The following is a 20,396-nucleotide window of genomic DNA, read 5'->3' as shown; positions in this document are numbered from 1 at the left end:
AAGTTGGTCCACTTGCTACCATATGAACTTATTCTGTATTTTTCTACTTTTGTGTAGTTATTGTTAGGGCAACAAAACAAAATCTTTTCTGTTACTCATCACCCCTAAGAACCTTCTTCAATCCTCAGCTGAAATTAATTTTTTCCAGTCTGTATTCTTCATACTAGTGTTTTGAATCATCTAATGCTTAATACATTCTGCCTAGATATCATTTCTCCTTTCCAAAATCTTGATTGCTTGTTTATTTTAAACAGATTAAGGTCCTCAAAGGTAGAAGAGTAGGAACTCTATTTACAGAATAAATACATTAATGAGTGGCGTAGCCGCTGACTATTTTTATATTTATAGAGCCAGTTATTATAATTTGCTGGTGATCTGTTTTTAGTGAATTCAGTTTGTATCATATTGGTCTTTCCTGTCAGGATACTAAACTAAATATAATTAAATTAGTCTTAATTAATGGTGAGTAATGTTATTGTTAGATGACACAGAGAGTTATATTGAGCCTCAATCCTGAACAGAATCTCCGATTTAGGTTATATTGGAATAAACCCAAAGCATAAACAATCCAAAGAGAATAGAAACATTCTTTTCTTGAAAAAAAAAAAAATTACGCTATGAATATTATAATGGCTCCTGTCTCAGGGAGCTTGGTTACAAGTAGTGGAAACCAACTTTGTCAGGAAAGAAGTGTGGTCTTGAATATTAGGTTGCTCACAGAGTAGACGTGAAGGCTGGAAACACGGCTGCAGAAAGGGACAAGTACTAGCATGAACTATAGCCAGTGGTATATAGTCATGCACTGTGTAAGAACATTTTGCTCAGTGATGGACTGCCTAAGATTGTAATACCATGTCTTCACTGTAGCGTTTCTAATCATGTGTTACAGTTGCCTGCAGTTATCAGTACAGTAACAGGTACAGGTTGGTAGCCTAGGATCAATAGGCTGTACCATATAGCTTATATTTGAAGTAGGGTATACCATCCAGATTTGTAAGTGAACTCTGTAACATTCACACAATGTCAAAATTTGTGAAGGATGCATTTCTCAGAACCTGTCTCTATCATTAAATGACACACGCCTGTGTTTGGAAAGGGGATTGGATGTTGTATACACAAAGAAAAAAATTTATGAGAACCTATAGGAAAGAGAGCTACAGTTCTTTTATGTAGACAGTGGTGTTTTATTTACTTATTTATTGGTCAGGAGCAATGGGGAAAGTTACCACAACTATATTGAGAAAATGATGTTAAAAGACTCCAGATTTAAAATCAGTGTATTCTAAAAAGAATATGTTATTTCCATGAGTTTTAAAGATAAAGTGTTATGTGTGTATCCTTGAGGGTTCTGATAATATGCTCTAGCACACTCTGAACTGATAGCCTGCTATAGTTTTACAAATAGCTAGTGTGATCAAAAGGAAACACAGATTCAATAGCTATGCGGTTACAGTGTTCAAAATTTATTATATTCCTGTTTATTTGTGTCCCACACTTACCAAAGAAGACACGAGACTATAAGTTAAACATTTACAGTTGAATCACCTTAAGTATATACCTTACAGTTTTCTCAATAAATTGGTAAAGAGTTATATACTAGAAGATTTCACCTGTTTTAAACAGAATTTTTGATTAACTTTGGATTGCATATATCAATCAAGCTGGATAATATAGTGTTACCTGTAGTATTAATAAAAAAGACAATTAAAATTTTTAGCAAATACTGACATAAAAAATCTGCTTATGGTAAAATGCGGGTTTAAACCAACAGTTTTAACATTGAAATAGAAAAATTTTATTATTTTTTGATTTTGAGAAATGCTTTTATATGGCATGTTCTTTTTTTTCTTTTTAAATTCAACCTTATTGGGTATATTTTGCATACCATAAAATTCACCCATTTTGAGTGAATGATTATTTTAAAGAAAACTAACCAAATTGTACAACTCTCACTATAAACCAGTTTTAGAACATTTTCATCTCCCCAGTATGGTCCATTGTGCCTGCTTACAGTTAATCTCTGTTTTCTCTCAGTCATAGACAACCACTAATCTAAATTTTCTATTTATGTAAATATGCCTCTTTAGGTAATTTCAAATGAATAGAATCATTTCATATATGCATTATCATATTTTTGAGGTTCTTTCATTTGTCATATTTTTAAGTTCGTTTCTATTACAAAAATGATTTTATATCATAGTTTTATTTTTAGGTAAATTTTTGTTTTAATAAACAGAAGCTTAATCATTTAAAATGAAATATTAAGAAAAATGTCTGTTTAGAATTAAAATGAAAGCCTTATGTGTAACCGAAAACAAATGGCAAATTCTTGGTATATGAATCTTGAAATTAGAAAAAAATAAATCCCTAATTTGTTCTCCTATACTGACTCTGAGACAAATGTGCATATGTATTTTGTAATCTAATTGAACATTGAATGGTATCTTCATTAGGTTTCACTAGGTTAGGCTGCAGTACAACCTCGAGATCTCATTTCGTTCTTGCTCGTGTACCTGTCAGCTGGGGCTAAACTGTGATCCTGTTCTAGGCTTTGACTCTGTTCCATGTCTTCGTCATTTTGGGATAAAGGCTGAAGGAGTAACCCCTAACTGGGACATTTCTCTCCTGTGACAGAGGGAAAAGAATATGAGCACTGGTGGAAATAGGCAATGGCTCCCAGATCTTCTACCGAGATGCTGCCATTGTCCAAAGCAAATAACCGGTCAAACCAATTGGGAGGCACTGAAAGTCACCTGGCAACTGGCCAGGAAATGTAATCCTCTCACAGGAAGAAGAGGGATCCTTAGAAGCAATCGCACCACCTCTGACAATGGTTCTGTGGCAAAGTTGCAGGCAAATGGCGTCTTGGACCTTTCTGAATAAATATAACCACATTTCTTAAATAGAGTACTAAACGCAAGAAATAAAGATTTCTACTAAGTATGACATTATTCGAGTGTAATTGAGATAAATGGAGCTGCATTACATATGATTAATCAGCTCCAATTGGCTAATGCTCATAAATAGTCTGAATCCATACAGATGCTTAACAATCTCTAGTTGTGCAACAAATGTTTTACGTTGGGGTTTTCAGGTGTAACGTTCATTTATCACAGAGCACTCCTCCCTTTTTAAAAGACTGTTAGATAAAAGATATAAATACTTGAATTTTGACACAGCAAGTGTCATAATGAGCTTCGCTGGTTATTCCTTCATCATAGTCTGTGTTCCAGCCATTTGTTTTCTTTCTTGTCCTCAAACATTCTTCCTGCCTTGGACCTCATTGGTCAGTCTGACTGGAATCCTGCTCTCCAGGTGTTTTCTATAGTTGACTCCTTCTCACATTACCTCCTCAAAGAAGCTTTCCCTGACAGCTCTACTAAAATCATTCTTCCTGCTTCCTGCAGCCCCTTTATCTGGCAGCCTGCTTCATTTTCTAACACTTATTCTTCTCATCTTAAATTGTCTTACTTACCTATATATTTGTTTGTTCATTCTATGTACCCTCCCCTTTCCTCTCAACTAAAGTATAAGCCTCATGAGAGCAGGAACTCTACCAGTCTTGGCCACTGTTGTATCCCCAGCTCAGTGCCTGACACATGGGTGCCATCCAGTGAGCATTTGTTAAATGAAATCAAATTACCATACTGAGTGTTTTTTGTATGCCCATGGCTAGTGAGAGTGGTTGAGTGTTGCTATAAATTAAGAGATGAGTGATTTGGGGAGAATGATTATCATTCCTTTACCACAAGTTTATTCAACTGTAAAATATGGACAATGATAATTATACTTCCATCAGGTTGTTGAGAGAATTAAATTAAATAATGCATGTATATATTGCTAAAGCACATAGTCTCCGGCACTTAGAAAACTCTCAGTATTTGCTATTATGGTATATCGTGGTATATAAGATTAATGTTTTTGACTTGTATAAGCAGCCACTTCAAATTTGTAGTGAGGTCTTCAGAGGATCACAACAATATACTTGTTTCTATCTTTAAGGAACTTATACTTATTTAAGGGAAAATAGTGTGGCAATAAATTGATAATCTAGATGGGGCTATATATACATCTACTTAGTTAAGTATGGAAAGTATAGAAAAAATTTCTGTGGATATAAAGTCTCCATAGAGACAAACCTTAGGAGGATAGGGTACTTCTAATTTGAAATAATTAGAGCACATGTTTTTAAATTACCAGTATTTTGCTGTCACCTTCAACAGTAGTGTTTCTTAAGTGCAATAGTATATGCATAATTCCCTTTTTTAGTGAGTCATTACATGTAGTATCTGCCAGGCAATTTAGAATCCTTGGAAAATTAGAACGTTTGGTGAATCTATTTTAATCATCGACTGATTTTTTTGGTATATGAATCTTGAAATTTGAAAAAAATAAATCCCTAATTTGTTCTCTTATACTGACTCTGAGAAAAATGTGCATGTGTATTTTGTAATCTAATTGAACATTGAATGGTATCTTCATTAGGTTTCACTAGGTTAGGCTGCAGTACAACCTCGAGATCTCAGTGGCTTGCTTACAATTAAATTTTCGTTCTTGCTCGTGTACCTGCATAAGCATATATTGTATAAGCGCATATTGTCTTTTGAGAAATGCTCTGTCAATTTATTGGTGGAGTTAGATATCTAGGCTCTTTCTCTGGAGAATATAAAGACAACACTTTGGTTTAGAAGAATAACTGTAGATTACAATAAGACAGGATCCATTTTGCCCATGCCTATTAAGGGCCCAATCAGCTGGCTGTGCTCCTCAAAACATTTCTGACTGCATTCCTGAGTTGGGTCTGTAGTGTCACCTGTCTGTAGGACATACATTAAACCTCTTCAAAAGTTCTAGTTAGAGTAATTATTTTTCCTGGCTTGTTTTGCTTCTAGTTAGTCATGATTGAAACACAATTGGGTAGTTGGCAGATACTGTGTTTTATGTGTGTATCCAGTACTCCAAACTTGTTTTAGGCAATTTCAATTGACCTTTTATTATTTGTAGATTTAGTATTCATGGCTTTAAAATATGATATGCAGTAATATGACGTATCACTGAGGCACACATACGAACTGCACCAGCGTGCTGGAGGATGCACTTAGTGGGGAAGCCTTGCCTACCTTTCAGTCTTAGCGTTTTAGTTGTCGTTTACTTGTTCTTGGTTATACATGGAGTAGTCTTTATTGTGGTGATTAAAACATTGATTTGTGAGTGTATGTGTCTGAGTGTAAAAAGAGTCCCTAGTAGAAAGGGAAATGCTATAAATATGGAACTTAATTCTGCCTATCTGCCACTTGTCAAGAGGACTTGATTTTTATTTCTAAGTTTCATTAGAAAACTGAAAAGAGGCTGCATATGGTGGCTCACTCCTATAATCCCACCACTTTGGGAGGCTGAGGTAGGAGGACTGCTTGACACCAGGAGTTTGAGACAAGCCTGGGCAACATGGTGAGATCCTGTCTCTGCAAATAATTTGAATAAACAGTCCGGTATGGTGGCTTGTACCTATAGTTCTAGATAATTGGGAGTCTGAAGAAGGAGGACGTCTTAAGCCCAGGAATTTGAGGTTACAGTAAACTGTGATTGCGCCACTGCACTCTAGCTTGGTCAAAAGAGTGAGACCCTGTCTCTAAAACAAAAATCAAAAATCAAAACAAAACTGAGAAGAAAATTAATGGACACTATATACTTATCTTAAACATACCTTTTTAAAACTTTTTAGATGATTTTTATTATGGAATATTTTCATGCATATGAAACAATATGTATTTATAAAATATCTGTCTATAATATATAGTTGTCTGTATAATATCTATAGTGTAAAGCAGGAACATACAGCTTGTAGGCCAAATCTGGTTGACCTTTTATAAATAAAGTTTTATTGGAACACAGTCACACCTATTTGTTTATGTAATGTCTATGACAGCTTTTACAATACAGTGGCCAAGTGAGAAGTTGTGACAGAAACCAGATGGCCTATAAAGACCCAAATATTTACCATCGGACCCTTTACAGAATATTGTTGCAGACTCTTGGTAATTGAATGGTAAAATTTGGATCCATGTTCCACCCTTCAGCTTAAGAAATAAAACATTCAAAAATTTTGACATCCCTGTATTCCCCTCCATAGATTATCTTTCTCTTATAAAAAATACACTAACAATCTGAATTTTGTGTTTATCATTTTTTTAATGGAAGTTTATGTATGTATCTTGAAGTAATATATTTTAAAGATTTACTGATTTGGGGACCTTGAATGTTTTAGGACTTCAAAAAATGATACCAGCCTGTGCAAATTCTCCTATAATTTGCTTTTTTTCTCCTAATACTTAGTTTATGAATGTTGGCCATATTGCTGTATGAGGTTTTAGGTTATTTTCGTTGCTATATAGTATGCACACTCATATGCATTTTTCACTGTTTATTCATTTTTCTGTTTCTAGTATTTTTCTAATTTACAGCAATGCTGCCTTGAATACGCTTTACTTCCTCAGGTTTTGTATGCTACAGAGCTACATACTGACCACATACATTTATTTATTCTTGCTTTAGATTTCTATTTAACTTCATGGGAAACTGAAAAAAGTGAATTCAGTGATGAGTCCCGGGGATCCCCTGTCATATTTTGATGTAAGATTATGACCCCTGTCATATTTGAGCTTATTGGCCATTAGCTTAAATCCTGGTTCTTTCACTTAATAGCAGTTACAGTTTGAACAAATAATTTAATCTGAAAATAACAGGGGAAAGAGCACCTACCAATAGTATTTCTATCTGGCTAAGAAGGGGGAAAATATAGTCTGCAGGATTGTTGTAAGGTTTAGATAAGATAATTCATATAAATCCTTCAAGCAGACATTGTGTACCACACATTTATTATCTCTATTTATCTTCTTAGTCCTCTGTGATCTAAGGTGAGCTATGACCTCTTTAAGAAGTTGCAAGTAAGAAAACTAAACCTCAGAAAAGTGACTTGACCAAGTTAACTCAGCTGGTACATGTGTAAGCTTGGGTTAACTTTATCACTGCCTAAGTACAGAGACTTTTTCTTTTCTTATACCACTCTTTGTTTTTTCTGTCAGAAGGGAAAATTATGTTAAATAAAATTATGTGAACAATTTCTGTGGTTTATAGCTCTGTAGTATATAAAACTTGAGAAGTACAAGCACATTCAAGACAGCCCCATTAGAAAGTAGAAAAATTAGAGATAGAAGAATGGGTAAATAAATTGTGGGACCTACATGCAAGGGTGTATATACTGTGTAGTGATGAAAATCATGTCAAACAAGATTAGAGCGTTGTATGCCCCTTTATAGAATAAGACAGCGGCTGGCTTTTCCCCCAGTCACATTTTCAACAGTGTTCTACAGAAAGCCTTTCTCATTTTTATTATTATTATTATAAGCAGGCAGATTGGAGGGATTTGTAAACCAAAACACAGCTGGTAAGTCTAAATTTAGGCCTATCAAGTTGAGTGTCCTTCTCAACAACATGGTTTCTCAAACTCCTTCCACCTTAAGTTGCTTTTTTACCAGATGTCTCGGGTGTGCGTGTTTCTTGTGCATCAGCAATTTTATTTGCATGGCCTTTTCATGCCAGTATTCTGATTTATCACACTTTTCACATTGCATGTTTTTCCCTCTGACTTGTAAAAAGAAAATAGCTGTTTGTGCACAGATGGTGGATGTGATTTATTATTATCAGAGTAATTCATGTTATATTTATGATACATTCCTGAGTAGCATTTCAGTGAGGAACCTTAGGGAAGGACACGTCTTAGAGAGGTCACGTCTCACCTTTTAACCTGTTTCTATTGGTGTTTATCACCTGAGCACTCAAATGTTGACAGACCATCATTTATTTTATTTTAATAAAATACAATCATACATTTCAGCTATTTTATTTATTTCAGTGATAGAGTGTTGAGACCACCTAATTGCCTTAAAGGAGGATGGAAAAATTCTCAGACGTTCCTGGAGTTAACTACTAACCTGTTAAAAAAAAAAAAAAAGAAAGAAAAATGGAGCAAGGATGAAATGTTTTAATTATGATTTCTTCCATTTTTAGCTTTGCTTCCATAGTCAAATTTTTATTGTGTACCATTTTAAGTGCAGAAATGTTGTGTGAGTTTGCCAGGGTTGCTATAACAAAGTACCGCAGACTGGGTGTCTTAAATAACACAACCATATTGACTCACAGTTCTGGAGGCCAGAAGTCTGAAATCAGGAGGTCAGCAGAGTTCGTCCCTTCTGAGGGCTGTGAGGGAGAGATCTGTTCTAGGCTTCTCAATGTGGCTTATAGATCCGTCTTCTCCCAGTGTCTCTCTGCATACCCTCTTCCCTCTGTCCATGTTTCTGTGTCTGAATTTCCCATCTTTGTATAAAGATACCAGCCATAATTGGATTAGGGCCTATCCTAATGACCTCCTTTTAACTTCATCAGATCTGTGAGGACCCTATGTCCAAATAATTTCTCACTCTGCGGATTTGGGCTTCAACATAGGAATTTGGGTGGGGGATACAATTCAACCCATAACAAATGCTTATAATAAGGCCCAAGTAACAACAGAAAAACTTACACTTAATTTGAGAGTTTTGCAATACATTCTATTACCATGCTCACACCATTCTGATCCATTTATTTCAGTTAAGTTACTGAAGTGGTTTTTCTGATAGTGGATGTGTTGTTTTGGAGTAAGGATAAAAGACCACGAATTCTGGAAACACAGGCTTTCTTCTCCGTTGAACACACTCAAATCTCAGCCTGAAACCATACCAGGATTTTCATGGTTTTGTGTGTATATGCATTTTCAGTGTACTAGCTATAGGAGATTGGGTATTACATGTTATTTAAGAAATAGAGATTGGTCATACAGATGATTTTTATTCTGCTGTAATCTCTTGAAGGAAAAAATTAAAAGATATATTTTCATTGTTTAAATGACCTTAAGATAATGGTCTTATATCCAAATTCTGAGAGACACACATCCATTATTGTGGAGGTGAGACCTTTGTTTGGAAAGGACAGATTTTAATGATCCATTTCTCCTGAAAAACATCAACCACAAAAAGTTAAATGGAGTTCTTTTTGGTTAATTGCTTCTTTGGATCTTCCCAAACACTTATTTTCTTCAGTTATTCATGTCCAAATGTTAACTCTTTTAAGTATTGTCAGTATATTTTCTTTCCTTTTTTTGAAGTGAATATAAAACATTTTAGATAGTCAGTTTTATTGAGGTTTTAAGAATGCTTTTGAGTGATTCATAGTAATTTAAATCCACTGAAATCTTGGATGTTGCTAAATTTCAGCCTGTAATTTTCTTCCTTTGCTAGATATTGAAGCATATTTTTATGACACCACACTATACTCATTGGAATTGTGAGCCTTTGTAAATTCATGCAGATCTTTCCCACTCTACAAAAGGATGCATTTCAAGCACAAGAAATAGAATGTTAAATTATGTAGTAGGTAAAAGAAGTAGGCTGTGGTGAGTTGAGAGGGCGAGCAAAAAGAATGTCAAAGCACGTTTGTACGTAATGTCAGTAAAATACAAAGTGCATTTTCCCACCACATTAAAATTTGTCAGCTCACAGAGTTGCTATTTATATGAAATGGTTTTTGAGAGAGATTTTTGTACATGCTGATTACACATTTATTTGGAAGCTCTAAATTCTGGTTTTAATGGCTGCTTAGTATTTCATTGTGTTCACGTCCATAATTTATTATTTACTATGCAACCTTGTTAAGAAAATCAAATATAATCCAAGGTATTCTGCCAGCATGGCCCTAGACAACTCTTTTATCCCTATGGCTCTTACTGTCTATGAGCACATGTGTGCAATGTTGACTCTAACTATTTTAGCATTTTTTCTCGTTATAAAATATAACATGTTTCAGAATATTTGTAAAATATAGAAAATCACATAGAAAAATATTAAACTAAACAGCAATCACAACATCTGGAATAATTCCTGTTAATTTTTTTTTTAATAGCTGCTAAATTCTCTGTTTCCCTCCCTGCTCATCCCCCCATCATATACATACACACACACATTGGTATTTGGTTTTACACAAATTGGATAATTTGCCATTTTTTTCTGGATAACACACTGTAAAACGTTTTCCAAGTTATTGTATGTTCTTCTAAAACATCTTTAAATCACTATGTTGTATTCGATAATATGAATAGAATCGTATCCTATTGTAAAAATATAAAATGATTTATTTCACTAAATTTTTATTTATTTTATTTTTTAATTTGAGACAGAAGTATTACTGTCATCCAGGCTGGAGTGCAGTGGTGTGATCTCGGCTCACTGCAACCTCCGCCTCCTGGGTTCAAGCAATTCTCCTGCCTCAGCCTCCTGAATAGCTGGGATTACTGGTGCCTGCCACTACAACCAGCTAATATTTGTATTTTTTTAAATCAGGGACGGGATTTCACCATGTTGGCCCAGCTGGTCTTGAACTCCCAACCTCAGGTGATCTGCCCACCTTGGCCTCCCAAAGTGCTGGGATTATAGGTGTGAGTCACTGCACCTGAACTATTTCACTAATTTTTTTTGCAAGGCATTTATTGCTTCTTTATTTTTGTGTGTCTGATTAATCCAACTGAAATTTGTCTTCTACTCCTTGGTCTAAATTATGCCTAACTGATCACAAATCTTTTTGTGATAATAGGCTGAACTTTCATAATCTTAATGACTATTCTTCAGTTAACACGTCCTATGATAATATCTCTTCTATTATTACATTGAAGTATGACCTAAATGTTACATTATAGTTCACAGAGCTAAACTTTTTGTGAGAAGAGCCTTTAGAGCAGTGTGCTGAGTATTATTGATGCTTCGAAAACATTTTTATTGATTTGGTTTGAGAGGAAAACAAGTCCATATTATGATTTTATCTTTTTTTCCCATTCATAGTTTTACAAAAAAAGTATATTTTCTTAAAACATCAGAATTTATTACATTGTAGTACATTAATGCATTTGGATCTGAGATATTTTGGAAATCATCAGGTCCAACTTTGTAATTTAACATTGAAAAGCTGAATTAGTGGTTTAGTGCCTGTTTAGTCAATGGCAGAGATAGGACTAGGAAGCCGTTTTTGGCCACCTTTATAATGATTTTTATTGAATTAATTAATTTATTTATTTTTTACTCAGTACTGGCCAACTTTGTTGCTAAGCCAAAATGGGCTTTATTGCGGATGTAATATTCAAATACGTTGGTTAACTTTATAGTCTTTTACATAATAACAAATGAAACTTTTGATTCCAACATTTCTGTTACTACTTTTGGGGAACAAATGTATCTAAAAGAAAAAGTATAGAGTTGGAAAAGAAGTTCTTACTACCGCTGCAGAAATAACTCAAATATTCTATTGATAGTGTTTTTTTTATCTTTGCATGTGAAGAAACCATTATTTGAATTTAAAGTTTACTGTAATTATCCTTATGTTTCACATTTTGTTTATAAAGAATAACTTGTAGCCCTTCCTTTTCCTTCGTTTCCCATCTTTTTCCTTCTTTTATTTAGACAAAACTATTGAAGGTGACTGAACAAATTACCAGTGTTGCCAAATGAATTTGAAGCTGAGGAGGTATCCTGCATGGTTGGGGTTGAGAATGAGGCTGCCTTGGCCTGTGTGGTCAGAGCAGAGGAGCCAGCAATGTGGTTGGGAGATTGGTTACATATAGGGGAATTGAGCCAATAAGTAAACATATTTGGGATAATGGGAACCAGGCTCCTCACTGCTGGTGAAAAGAGTTATAAATACGGAAAAGGGAAATGATAGACAAGCCATGTCATGTCAAATTAGAAATAGACATATATAATTCAAATTTGTGAACCCTTGGTATTTTATACCTATATCTAGCCATAGATCTAGAGCTGTAGGAGTCTGTTTGTGCATGTGTGTGTGTTAGTCTGTTCTTGCATTGCTATAAAGAAATACCTGAGGCTGGGAATTTATATAGAAAAGAGGTTTATATAATTCATTTATGTAGAAAAGAGGTTTATGTTGGCTTACGGTTCTGCATGTGGTACAGGAAGCATGGTGCTGACGTCTACGTCTGGTGAGGGCTTTAGGCAGCTTACAGTTGTAGTGAAAGGTGAAGGAGAGCCAGCATATCATGTAGCCAGAGAGAGAGCAAGAGAAAGAGAAAGATCGAGGCTCTTTTATATACCACATACTGTGTGAACTCATAGACTGAGAAATTACTCATTACTGTGAGGATGGCTCCAAGCCATTTATGAGGGATTCACCCCAGTGATACAAACACCTCCCACTAGGCCCCACTGCCAACTCTTGGGGGTCATATTTCAACATGAGATTTGGGGACGACAAACATCCAAACCATATCAGTGAATATATGTATGTGTATATCTCATACATTTATTTCCTAGCACTAATATCTTGGTTTGTAAATACCAGTCTTCTCTAAGAGTAATCAGAGCTCCTTGGATAAGTGCTTGATTCCAGAGCTTGGGCAGGGAAAAAACAAAATATTATAAACTTGAAAAATCTTGTTCTAAAAAGTAAAGTGCTCAAAGAATAATGAAGACGTATCAAAAGCATACAGGTGCAGCTTTAAGGGGCTCTCACTTGTCAAACTTGGGACTGTTTAAACATCAAAATAAATTATGATGTTAATGAATTATACCCACTGATTAAATAGGAATCTGTGAGTCTACAGTAATATAATTAATTTGAGTCTATAGTCATATAATTAGTTAATTATAGTCATATAATTAAACAAAATAGTATGCCTTTTAGTGTTTTTAGTGGAAAACCTATTGATATCAAACTTGACAAAAATGGCAATATACATATATACACTGATACAGTTTGGAGTGAGTGAGAGGGAATGAATATATGAATAATGAACACTCAGGAAAACAAAATCTGGCTGGCAGAGTGGCTCACACCTGCAATCCCAGCACTCTGGCAGGATATATTAATCCATTTTTGTGGTGCTGATAAAGACATATCTGAGACTGGGCAATTTAGGCAGGAAAAAGGGTTTAATGGACCTACAGTTCCATGTGGCTGAGGAAGCCTCACAATCATGGTGGAAGGCAAGGAGGAGCAAGTCACATCTTACATGGATGGTAGCAGGCCAAAAGAGTGCAGAGAAACTCCCATTTTGAAAACTTTCAGATCTCGTGAAACTTATTCACTATCATGAAAACAGCACCAGAAGACTTGCCCCCATGATTCAGTTACCTCCCACCAGGTGTTGTGGTAGGCTACAACATGTGGGAATTGTGGGGGTTACAATTCAAGATGAGATTTGGGAGGGGACACAGCCGACCCATATCATTCTACCCCGGCCCCTCCCAAATCTCATGTCCTCACACTTCAAAAACAATCATGCCCTCCGAACAGTCTCCCAAAGTCTCAACTCATTTCACTATTAACTCAGGAGTCCACAGTCTGAAGTCTCATCTGAGACAAGGCAAGTTCCTCCCACTTATGTGCCTCTAAAATCAAAAGGTTAGTTACTTCCTAGATACAATGAGGGTACAGGCATTAGATAAACACAGCCATTCCAAATGGGAGAAACTGGCCAAAACAAAGGGGTTATAGGCCCCATGCAAGTCTGAAGTCCAGCGGGGCAGTCAAATCTTAAAGCTCCAAAATGATTTCCTTTGACTCCATATCTCACAGACAGGTCACACTGATGCAAGAGATGGGTTCCCATGTTCTGGGGTAGCTCTTCCCCTGTGACTTTGCAGGGTATAGCCTCCCACCTGTTTGCTGTCACAGGCTGGTATTGAGCGTCTGTTGCTTTTTGAGGTGCCCAGTGCAGGCTGTCAGTGGATCTACCATTCTGGGGTCTGGAGGGCAGTAGCCGCCTTCTCACAGCTACACTAGGTGGTGGTCCAGTAGAGACTCTCTGTGGAGGCTCCAACCCCACAGTTCCCTTCTGCACCACCCTAGCAGAGGTTCTCCATGACAGCTCTGTCCCTGCAGCAAACTTCTGCCTGGATATACACACATTTCCATACATCCTCTTAAATGTAGGTGGAGGTTCCCAAACCCCAGTTCTTGACTTCTGTGCATTGACAGGCTCAACACCACGTGGAAGCTGCCAAGGCTTGAGGCTTGCACCCTCTGAAGCCATGACCTGAGCTATATGTTGGCCCCCTTCAGCCATAGCCAAAACAGCTGCAATGGCTGGGATGCAGCATGCGGTATGGGGACACTAGGCCTGGCCCATGAAACCACTTTTTCCTCCTAGGCCTCTGGGAAGGAAGGCCATGAAGACCTGTAACATTCCCTGGAGAGATTTTCCCCATTGTCTTAGAGATTAACATTTGGTTCCTTGTTACTTATGGAAATTTCTGCAGCCAGCTTGAATTTTTCGTCAGAAAAGGAAATTTTCTTTTCTATCACATTGTCAGCCTGCAAATTTTCTCAACTGTCATGCTCTGGTTCCCTTGTAAAACTGCATGCCTTTAACAGCACCCAAGTCACGTCTTGAATGCTTTGCTGCTTGGAAACTTCTCCGACCAGATACCCTAAATCATGTCTCTCAAGTTTAAAGTTTCAAAAATCTCTAGGGCAGGAACAAAATGCCTCCAGTCTCTTTGCTAAAACATAACCAGAGTCACCTTTGTTCTAGTTCCCAACAAGTTCCTCATCTCCACCTCATCTCCAAGAATTTTTTTTAATGAAAGGATCCAGGCAGGCAGTGCCCAAATAAAAGGAATTCCAGAAAATGAGAAAGAAAAATATGATTGACATAAAATGTTTTCAGGTTGATAGGACTTGTCAGGTCTCCCCAAAATGAACAGGACACTGGTTGGATAGTTAGTACTCCTACAAGCATCCATCACCATGACATTTCATAATACTAAAGATTTTTAAATTCCTGAATGATTTAAGAAAGAAATGTAAGTAAAATAAAGGAGGAATCTGGAGAATCAGAATGCCATCAGAGTTCTTAAATGGCAATGCTGAAAACTAAATAATAAACTAATGTCTTCAAAATTCTGAGAGAAAAGTATTTTCCACCTAGAATTATACATAGCCAGGCAATTGTCATTCAAATATACAGGCAGAATAAAGCCATTTCAGACATAGAAGACTTCAAAAACTAAACTCCCATGTACCTATTCTTTGGAAGCTTCTTTACTTCTCCAAAATAAGGGTATATGCCAAGAAAGAAGACATAGAATCCCAAAACAAGAGATACAACAGAAGATTAAAGTGAAGGGAATTCCCTGGAAGATAATGTTCCAGGTTGACAGCTTTGCAGCAAACCGAGAGAACAGCCCATATAGACCGGACCAGGAAAATACACATCCAAGGAGTCAAGGACATGACAGGGACAAAGAATAAAGGAAGCAAGGGAGGAAGGAAAAAGAGATGGTGGGAAACAGAACAAGAAAGGGGAGTAAGCGAAGGAGGGAAGGAAAAACAGAAGAAGAGAAAAACAAGGAAGAAGGAATAAAAAAAGTCAGAGGAGGACAAAGGAAAAAAGGAAGGAAAGAAAACTGATAGAATGATGACATAAATGTGAGAGGAAGCGTGCCTGTGTTACATCTGTAGATAAACTATGATTGATACAAGAAGGTTAAGGATAGAGAAAGCAAAAGAGAGAAAAGAAGGGATGAGAAAACTTTTACTTATTGAGAGTAAGCTGGAAACATGTTGCCCCATTATTCCTCTTATATCACCGTTATACCACTGGTCTCTTTCCATCTGGAACCATTTCTCATCTTTCATTTTTTAATGTGGTATAGACCTCTTTGAAACTATTTCATAGGCTATGTTTCCTTTTCTCAAATACAGACATAGGTTTTTCTCTCTCCCATCGTCTTAATTTATCACCATTTTAAGGTAGATCCAGGTTTAAGAAAATAATTACTTTTATTCACAGCAGAGCCATATAGTGAATTATGATTACATTTTCATTCTCCTGCTGTTTTAAAAAATATTTTGTAGTAATAAGGTCTTGCTATGTTGCCCTGGCTGGTCTCAAACGCCTTGCTTCAAACGATGCTCCTGCCTTGGCCTGTGACAGAGTTTGGCTGTGTCCCGACCTAAATGTTATCTTGAATTCTAACTCCCACGATTCCCAAGTGTCATGGGAAGAAACAGCTGGGAGACAACTGAATCATGGGGGTAGATCTTTCCCGTGCTGTCCTCCTGGTAGTGAATAAGTCTCATGAGATCTGATGGTTTTAAAAACGGGAGTTTCCCTGCACAAGTTATTTGGCCTGCTGCTGTCCATTACACCGTGACTTACTCCTCCTTGCCTTCCACCATGACTGTGATGCTTCCCCAGCCATGTGGAATTGTAAGTCCATTAAACTCTTTTTCCCATACAAATTGCCCAGTTTCAGCTATGTCTTTATCAGCAGGATGAAAACAGACTAATACAGTTCATTGGTACTTAGAGTGGGGAGCTGCTGAAAAGATATCTGTGGAAGCAACTTTGGAATTGGACAACAGGTAGTGGCTGGAACAGTTTGGAGGGCTCAGATGAAGACAGGAAAATTTGGGAAAATTAGGAACTTCCTAGAGATTTGTTCAATTACTTTGACTAAAATGCTGATAATTAATATGGACAATGAAATCCAAGCTGAAACTTGAAACTGTGGTGGGTGCTGTGGTATGAATATTTGTATCCACCCAGAATTCATATATAGAAATGCTCATTGCCAAGGTGATGATAATAGGAGATGGAGACTTTGGGAGGTAATTAGATTACGAGGGTGAAGCTCTCATGATTAGGGCTGATGCCCTTATAAAAGACCCAACACAGACCCTCACCCTTTTTACCATGTGAGATTATAGTGAGAGGAAGCTGTTCTGTAAACTAGAAAGCGGGCCCTCACCAGATACTGAATCTGCTGGCATCTTGATCTTGGACTTCCTAGTTTAGAATTGTGAGAAATAAATTTCTGTTATTTGTAAGCTAGCTAGTTGATCATATTTTTCTTTAATAGCATCCTAAATGGACAAGTGATGGGGTGGGAGTTGTACCTTCCTGCCAGTGTTCTTGGGACCAGGTGAGGAGGGTTACATGTCTTTTGGTTTGGTATGCAGGACTTTCACTTGATATCTGTATTTTCATAGGACCTCTCCTCTGTCCTACTGGATGCTCTTGAGTCCAGACCTTTCAGAAAGTAAACTTCCAGTGTTCTGTCAAATTGGGGTGGGAAAGTTTCCTCATTGCATAGGGTAGATGAGGGAATCTGAGGTTCTAACTCTTTTTTATTGTATTAGATCTTAATAACCAATTGTTTGGTTTTTTGCTCTGTCACAACCTGTGTGTCCACAGGTTCTTGGTGGCTCCAATACTTGAGGCTATCTGACATTCTGCATCATAAATATACTTGCTTCTTCCTAATTTACTATTCTCTTCTAGACTAATTTTCAGTTTTCTCTGCACTGCTGTTTTAGTTACCGCTTGACGATCAAGATCTCCAGTTTCCAAAAAGTAGTTGACACATTTTGCTTACTATAGCTTTTCTTACCCTTGCCTGAGACCATTTGTGCTACTATGACAAAATATCTGAGACTGGGTAATTTATAAATAATGGAAATTGATTTCTCACAGTTCTGGAGGCTAGGAAGTACAAGATCAGGTGCTGGCAGTTTTGGCATCTGGTGAGGGATGCTCTCAGCTTCCAAGATGGTGTCTTTTTGCTCTGTCCCTACATGGCAGAAGGTGAAAGGGCAGAAGAGGCACTAGCTAGTTCCCTCCAGCCCTCTTATAAGGCAGCTAGTACCATTCATGAGGGCTCTACCCTTATGACTTAATCACCTTTAAAGGATTCACCTCTTAATACTATTGCATTGGGGATTAAGTTTCAGCATGACATTTGGCAAGAACAGAAACAATCAAACCATAGCAATTCTTAAGGGTTTATACTTTTCATTTGTTTGTTTCTTTAGTATCATCTTTTGGGTGGGATTTTCAAGAGGAAACAGGTAAATATACATGTTCAATATATCACATTTAACTAAAAGCCCAATAATCCTTTTTGTTCTTGATATATTTCATTACTATTGATAACATCTGTAATTAGAAGTTTAATTTTTCTGTCAATATTCATTTTTGAATATTTTGTTTCTTAGGATGCCTCATTGATGGATATGAACTCCTTCAGCCCTATGATGCCAACATCCCCTTTATCAATGATAAACCAAATCAAGTTTGAGGATGAACCAGATTTAAAGGATCTCTTCATCACAGTTGATGAACCTGAAAGTCACGTCACTACAATAGAAACTTTTATTACATATAGGATTATTACTAAGGTAAATGTTGGATTAATATTTTCTTGAATATAGCTGCGTTTTTTGAAGTTTTGGAAGTAAGTACCTCTTGTTCATTGTAATTCTCAACATTCTAGGATCTTAGCTAAATTGACTTTTAGTTTTTCAAACCTTTTGCCTAGGACATTGCATCTCATCTGCCCTTTATTTGTTCTGTGAAGTTCAAATTGACTTGAGAAATAGTCACTCATTTTACAGCAGTGATAACTTCTTAGAATAAGAACATCTAGGTTTTCAGTTTAAAAAAATTATTAAGAAATACCATTGGAAAAGATGGGCTTCAAGTTGTTAATAAAAAAAGAAAATAAATAGGACACAGTAGTTTGTTTTAGGATTTCTTTGGAAGATTATAAAATATAATACCATTTGTTTTCCAAAGTGGGGCAGGTGGCCACTTTGTCTTATATATGAGATGCTGTTATGTATGCAATAATTCAAGAGCAAAGTAGATGTTAGAACACAGATCTCTTTAATCTTAGGGCAGAGTGCTGCAAAGACAGTTTACCTCAGACACAATTAAGCAACCATTTAGGATAATCTGTATTTTAAGTCCTTTATTTAATAGCATTTTTAAAGAATTCTCTGTATAATATTTTGTTTATAAAGCCTCACCTTAGACATTTACAGTTCATAAATATAAAAGTATGTCTCTTTTTTTTAGTTAAAAAAGTTCTGAACTATGTTCCTATAATTGCTTCTTACAACGAAACTGCCACACTACTATTGGTTATATTTCCTGAAAATATATGTACCTGATTTCTTCACTCGAATTCTTTAAATCCTTTCTTGGCCCCTGATTTCAGGCAGAATGAAGTGCAGACTTTCTTGTATGACATGTAAAGAGGCTTCTCAGTCCGGTGCCAACTTATCCTGAAGACTTATTTCTCACACCTCACATTTAGTACCCTTGCTATCTAATCATGTAGAGCTGCTTCTGTTTTCTGAATATTTAGGGGATCTCTTGCTCTCATAACTTTGCATATACTTTTCCTTCTGTTTGCTGTGTCCATCCCCTTCTTAGACAAAAGAAATCATGTGTAGTTTTCAATGTGCAACTCGAAATGTTAGATGCCTGTGAAGCCTTCTCTAGTTGTTACTGTCCGTTAGCTGAAATAGTCATTTTTCCTCTGTTTTCTCATATTGTTCTATTGAAGTCTTAAGGAATGTAAAACATTAGAGTCAATATAGCATAACATCAAAAGCATATATTTAATCCAACTAAGCTATTTTTTTTTTTAATCTGTAAAACTGAGATAATAGAACCCAATTCTGTAGGGTTGCAGTCGAATCAATAATCAATGCCAACCCCACTTAGTAAGGTGCCTGACACATGATAAGTGTTCAGTAATTGCCATCTCCCTGTATTTGGATAGGTAACTATGTTTATTTATATTTATGCTCAGTGAGTTTGTGAGTTTCTCAAGGAAGATAACTATATTTTAAGTTATCCATACTTCCAAACACAATACTTAGGACATAATAAGTAAACAATTTATTTTGCTGATGAAATGAGTAAAGGAATTACCTTAGCTTTATCAAGATGTGGTAGAGCAAGACAACATGGAGTTGAATCTTGGTTTCTCCCCTTCCTTGCTATGTATCTTGGACAATTTAATTAAACTCTCTGTTGGTTTCCTCATTTGTAAATAGGATAACAGTGCTAACCTCATAAAGTCTTTATGAAAATTGAATATGTTAATGCAGGCATACTGCCAGGAATACAGCCAGATTTCTCCTATTACTAATGTTATAATTATCTATTGTCATTATCCATCATAGCAAATAAGTTGTCAAACTGAATTATTTTCTCATCACTTGGGTCTCTTAGAAAGGTACTCTTTCTAAAACCTTATGAATTTCATTCTGATCACAGACATACAGTTCTTCTGAGTTTTTCATATTTACAACCTATTTTATTTTTATTTATTATGCATATATATATGTATATATAAAATTGCATTTTAGGTTCTGGGATACATGTAAAGAATATGCAGGATTGTTGCTTAGGTACATACATGGCAATATGGTTTGCTGCTTCCATCCCCGTCACCTATATCTGGCATTTCTTCCCATGTTATACCTCCCCAACTCCCTAC

General features: G+C 36.2%; 1 protein-coding gene across 7 annotated transcripts in view; it reads left to right on the top strand.

The window, feature by feature from the left end:
* SNX7 (sorting nexin 7) overlaps positions 1–20,396 on the top strand; it is a 199,829-nt gene that overhangs the window by 7,470 nt on the left and 171,963 nt on the right. For 6 of the 7 annotated variants that reach the window (XM_074381383.1, XM_074381387.1, XM_010343822.3 and 3 more), the window contains exon 2: positions 18,100–18,282. In XM_074381383.1, the coding sequence (XP_074237484.1) occupies positions 18,100–18,282 (183 nt within the window). Of the gene's footprint in view, positions 1–2,657; positions 2,854–18,099; positions 18,283–20,396 lie in introns of those variants that run through there. The other variant, XM_074381384.1, reaches the window with a different exon arrangement.

This window comes from Saimiri boliviensis, chromosome 11 (genome assembly GCF_048565385.1).
Source record: "Saimiri boliviensis isolate mSaiBol1 chromosome 11, mSaiBol1.pri, whole genome shotgun sequence".
In the NCBI taxonomy this organism is placed as follows: domain Eukaryota; kingdom Metazoa; phylum Chordata; class Mammalia; order Primates; family Cebidae; genus Saimiri; species Saimiri boliviensis.
Note: the sequence above shows the minus strand (reverse complement) of the source record. Positions and strands in the feature narration are given on the sequence as shown.